The 5,815-nt window shown below is 35.3% G+C and overlaps 1 protein-coding gene and 1 long non-coding RNA gene across 9 annotated transcripts in view; both read left to right on the forward strand.

Moving 5' to 3' along the window:
• Positions 1-5,815, forward strand: part of LOC106459154 (zinc finger protein 845-like) — a 38,296-nt gene that overhangs the window by 13,523 nt on the left and 18,958 nt on the right. The window contains exon 5 of the mRNA XM_013918748.2: positions 514-566. Within this exon, the coding sequence (XP_013774202.2) occupies positions 514-566 (53 nt within the window). The remainder of the gene's footprint in view (positions 1-513; positions 567-5,815) is intronic.
• LOC106459160 overlaps positions 3,809-5,815 on the forward strand; it is a 17,422-nt gene continuing 15,415 nt past the window's right edge. For 2 of the 8 annotated variants that reach the window (XR_002610512.1, XR_002610514.1), the window contains exon 1: positions 3,893-5,438. This is a non-coding gene — a long non-coding RNA (uncharacterized LOC106459160). The other 6 variants (XR_002610513.1, XR_002610516.1, XR_002610517.1 and 3 more) reach the window with 6 other exon arrangements.

The following is a 5,815-nucleotide window of genomic DNA, read 5'->3' on the forward strand; positions in this document are numbered from 1 at the left end:
TAAATAGCAAATAGGTGGGTCGAGTTAATACTATGCTATATATATATATATATAGGAATTTTACAATATCTTCTTGGTTGTCACTTTTAAGTGAATCACAAAATATAAGGCACCCAAAATTGTTCACAAACTTTATCTTAAACTCAAGAAGGCTTGATTTTGTTTGTTTGTTTTGAAATTTACTCAAACTTACTTGAGGGCTATCTGTGCTAGCTATCCCTAACTTAGCAATGATAGTCAAGAGGGAAGGCATCTAGCCGACACCACCCAATGCCAATTCTTGAGCTACCCCTTTACCTATGAATAGTGCAATTGACCATCACATTATAATGAACCAACGACTGAAAGAGTGAGCGTGTTTGGTGACAGGGATTCGATCCCGTGAGTCGAGTGCCCTAACCACCAGACTGCCATGTCCCAGTGCTTCAGGAAGACATGTCATCAGATGAAAGATTGCTAATCACATAAAGTTGTTATGAACAGTATATGATTGTTTCAAATTCTTATTATTAGAAAGCAGAACTGCTTCCAAACCAAAGATATGATTGCTTGGACACCTGGAAAAGGTAGATTATTATTCTTAGCACAAACAGGAAATTGTTATCTGTTCATTCAGCTGCAAACATCAAATATCTGCTATAAGAATGAGTCATATATATTTGCAGCTACAGCTGTACACCATATCAATCTACAGATGATTTAAAACAGACTTATAAACTGGTCTGTATGTCAGATGTCCCCTAAGTTGCATTATGCTCACATAGCAAGGTATAAAACAGTTTGCTTGTAATGATGCTAAGAGCACATCCAGTATATTAGTATTTGGAGTATTATTTTTTAACAAATGAGATTGCTTCACTCTGCAGTCCAATAATGGATTTATGCTCATTTAGAAAGAATTAGGAAGCAATTATATGGTGGTTATAAAATTAGAGTGTTTGGAGAACCAGCATCTATGTGTTATAGAATGTCCTTAATTCTCCTTATGTTCATGGCACACCCTACAACAGAACAAGTTACTGGGCTCTATTAGTCCTTGGTTTTCACCTCATAATTGGACAGAGTCTACAATGGTAAGAAGTCCAACCAGTGAGCTGCTTACAGGTTACATTTCACCAGTGTAGATGGTGTCGACAATCCAATAGTAGAAACTTCCTCAGACTTTTCAGCAGCATCAGAGTCTGCAGTCATTGCATAGGTATCTTAGCCTTTGGAGACATCAATGCGAATCCATTCATAGATGTGGCAAGCTGTCCAACATCAGATATATTGATTGGCAACGTACTTTCATCCATGGGTTCTGTCACAGTGTATGCCAGGCCAATCCCTTCAGTCTGGTTGACAATTTCAAGTTGTATAAAACGTTCTGGGCATCCTGGAGTATCTGCAAGGTTTTTTTAATAGAGTTATAATTCATTTTCAACAAAATAAAATCAGGAACAAAGATATGTTATTGAAATTGGTCAAGAAAATCGCTGGTTAAACACTATGTAAGAGAAGAGACTGATCGTGGCTAAAACTGGACTATAAATAACTGAGTCTAGATTTAAATGCTAGGTTGGTTGAAACTTTATTGGACAAAGGTTAGTTCATTGGTTATAAATGGTTGTAATATTTGGTTAAGACCATGAACTTTGACATCAGGCATAATGTTTACTGACATCTAATCGTTCCCATAAAACATAAGTCTATAGAACCACAGGACTTTCCAATCTCTGGGCTTTCCCAGGTTTCCATTCAAATAACCACAGTGTAGCACGCTGACAGCAAGAGGGTGGAGTTAATCTTGACAAAAAATTGAGAGTGATGAACTCTACATTTTGTGGGCACAATGTTATACTATTTGGGATGCAAACCTGTTTTTAACAGCAAATACTTCTTGTTGGGTGTAGGAGATACAGGGAAGGCAAAAACACATTTTGGAGTAGCTTCAGTCCTTACTATCACCCCTGTTCAATAGTTTTCTCCTCCTCCACAGTTTCTCGCCAGAGTTAATGCTGACCTCTACTTATAAAGGAGTTTCTCAGCCGAATTTACAAGACGACCCCTACATCCGAGCTTTCGTCATCGCGATCCCTATTATCTCTACAACGAGGAAAAAATATAGCAATTCTATTTATTTAAATACAATTTTGACTCAGTACAGACAGCTCGCGACCCTCAAGGGGTCGCGACTTGGATCTTTGAGGAACACTGCCTTAGTTACACAATAGACGCTCTTCACAATTACATAGCTTATATATCTGAGTTCTTTGACTCATTATGTTTATACAAAGATGGCGCCTATGAACTTAATAGTGGCAAAACTTCTGGGCGTTTTACATTTATACCTTGTATAACTCATGCATGCTTTCTTTGTTTTTCTCTTTCGAATGTAAAGGCTTCAACACCTCCTTTTCCTGATATTGTAATTTTTACTGACCCTCTACGTAGTCTTCTTTTGTTAAAATCTCACAATAAGAGTACTTACATGGGTTATTTTGGGAATGTCATGTTTTTTACAGCAACTTTTTTCGAAATAGTCCTCAAGTTCATTGTGTATGGATTCCTAGTTACTATGGCATTCCTAGGAATGAACTTTCAGATAAGACAGTACTTTTATTCAGTATTTCTACTTTCCCTAAGTACCTAATTTTATCAGAATTTGTTTCACAAACTTCTTTCGTCGTGGTCTGAGCACTAGTCAGACTCCCTTACATATTCCTTATTTCTATCACTTAAAAGAACCGGTCACTATATTACATTACTTTAGATAGGATGTCGTAATGAATGGTTTGCGACTTGAAACTTGTCATTTAATTTAAGCTGAACGTTGCATAAGATTGGTTTGGTGCACAAAACCTCCTTGAAGACTATTAAACATATATGTTCTTTCACAGTGCTTCTTATAGATTAGGACGTGAATCGCTCAAGCAGTTTAGGTCACATTTGAAAGTGTATTTTACTAGGGAGACTTCTACAGTTGTAGCTTCCTGATTTGGTATTGCATATGCCTCAGGCCACTTGGTGAAATAATTCATCACCACACAAATGTACTTGTTTCCAGCACGAGTTTGGGGCAGAGGACTAGCAATGTCAACGGCTACTCTTTCCATTGGTGCGCCAACTTGATATAACTTCATTTGAGCACGTCTCTTATGTTTGGGTCCCCTTTGAGCACAACATGTACTGCATGTCCTGCACCATTCTTCCACACCTTGCCTCATACCTATCCAGTAAAATCTCTGTCGTAGGTGACTCAATGTTTTCTTAACTCCTAGATGTCCTCCTATGAAACTATCATGGGATTGACGCAGCACAACTTCAAGTAACTTTCTCGGTATAACCGTTTGCCAAGTCGTCACTTTCCCATCTCCGGACAAGAATACCATCTTCAAGCTTCAACTGGTCCCATTGTGCCCAATAGTTCTTTGCCACAGGGCTTAGACTAGACACCTTCTGCCAAGCATGGTGCAAAACACTTGCTTTTAGAAGATCAATTATTGGCTTCAAATCTTGGTCTTTTTCGTGCTCTTATATAAAATCTATACCTGGTTCCATTTCACCATCATCAACTCCTTCAGTCACTTTGACTTCAGCTTAATGGTACCTGGTTAGTTCAACCTCTCTTTTAACAGTTACTTGAATTTGGCTTTTGTTGTTCCAAAACGTCATTTTATCAAAAATTAATTACAAACTTCCTCTGTAGTAAGTAGTCCTATCCTAATATGCATTCGGCTTCAATGTTAGCTAAGTGTACTTTGTGTCTGTCCTTCATGCCTATGAGCTGAATAGTGACGTGTTATTAGGTCACGTGACTTTCGCTGTCGTAACAGTACCTTGGTGTGCTTAAATCCTCACTGGATTTTACATCACCATAAAACAATGAACAAACGAGTTAAGTATCTGCACCAAACTCGCTTGGACTGTATTTTGTTTTAATGTTATTCTTAAAATAACCAAAAACTAAATTAGTATTCACTGAAACTATAGAGATGAAAAATAAAAGATTTGTCAGTAGAAATATCGAAATCCGGTTTCTAACGTTGAAAGTCCGCTCTACGTTTCAAAACTTGTGGAATTATTTTAGCTGATCTGGTCTTTAAACGTGCCGAAGTTGGAAGAAAATGCAAAGTGTAAATTAAAAATAAAATAGAAATAGCTGTTTACAAGAAATTGTTGAGGCTATTCATATTATCAATTTTAAGTTAGCCGTAGAATGCTATTTGTTAAGCCTAACAGTATCACATGATTTAGCGTCAAAAGTTTTGATAACCATAAATAATTCATATTAGATATCTATAGAATGATAAGTTTCTTTTTTATGAGTGTAAAACACTTAAAAACTCCATTTCGACACCTCACTACCATAAAAGCTTGGTTTGGTCTGAAGTTTCATTTGGTGGTCGTGTCCAGGGTCACTGAAGATGAGTGGACTTCTTCTATACTAGTCTGGCCCACAGACACACCCCCAATGAAACAATAGACCATTCCAAGCTTTTACTTGTTGTTAAACAAATGTCATAGTAGTTTTGCCATTAGTCGACTATTAACTATTTTGATATTACAATTTGCAGATAATTTGTGTCACGAGTGATATCTAACCAGATCTAGTCTTAAAAATTATGACGAATAAGACTGCAAATGGCAATAGTTATTAATACTACAGTATACTGTCAAACTCAAAGTGAGTTCATATATACTAGAGAAACAAAAATCCTTTGCAGCTTGAACTATAAGTTTATCAATAATAATTTAGTTAAACATTTTGCAGCGCAGCCTTACTCAAAACTCGACAATGGCCAACTTAGCTGTCTAAAGTTGTAGAAATGTAATAATAATTAATATTTGTATAGTATTCTACTACCATTAGTAGTACTAAACTGTTTTAAAGTTAAGTGTTGATGGAATAAATTTAATGGATATTCGTATTATTAGATTTTAATGAGTAGTGTTTAACATCCTATTGCTATAAAACCGAAGTCAGCAATGAGCCCATATGTGTGTTGTATTAGAATGTCTTGTAAAATCCCAATATATTTGACACTTTATTTACATAAGAATAACCCAAACTTAGCAGTGGGTGCTGCATTCTCTCTGGTTGAGGAGTTAAAAATCAGTAACCCTTTGGGTAGCTTTGCATGACAAATCTGGGGAATCTCTTTAAAAATTTTGTGACATGTCACATGTGCAGTTCGACACTTCTATATGCATAAGGTTAGTAACAGCATGTAATGAAAATTTAGGTGTTTATTTGTTTAGGAGATGTCACTGTAACAATGTGTTAGTGAGATATAAGTTTTATTTGTTTGTTGACATTCATACTGCTAACCTCATATAAGTGTTTAAAGGGTGGTAAACTGATGTAATGATGGAAGTATTGGAGATTAAAATAGAATCCTTTAGTGATGAGGAGCAGGATAATTTCTGGAGGAATGAAGAAAAAACATCAATTTGTGGTAAGTGCAACTTTTAAGAATATAAACCTGCTGTTTTTTAATAGGATTTAGAGTCCATTTTTATGTTAGACTTTTAATAAATTTATGCACATTCATAAATGTTGTGTTGCTGATGTTTAATATCCATTAAATGAAGTAATTAACTTCAACTAAGTTCTTTTTTTTAAATGTTTGTAATACTTGGATATTGCTAAAAAATTACTTAATATAAAGTGTGTGCTGTAAGAATAAAACAATAAATTAATACAAAAAAGGTTTATAAATTAAAAAAAGTAATACAATGATGTTACTACACTGATAGTTATGTTTATACTTTGTTAATTCTTATGTTACAATATGGAAAAATGATACAGTAATGTAGCTGTTTATAAAATCCA

The sequence above is a fragment of the Limulus polyphemus genome, unplaced genomic scaffold (genome assembly GCF_000517525.1).
Source record: "Limulus polyphemus unplaced genomic scaffold, Limulus_polyphemus-2.1.2 Scaffold569, whole genome shotgun sequence".
Taxonomy (NCBI): domain Eukaryota; kingdom Metazoa; phylum Arthropoda; class Merostomata; order Xiphosura; family Limulidae; genus Limulus; species Limulus polyphemus.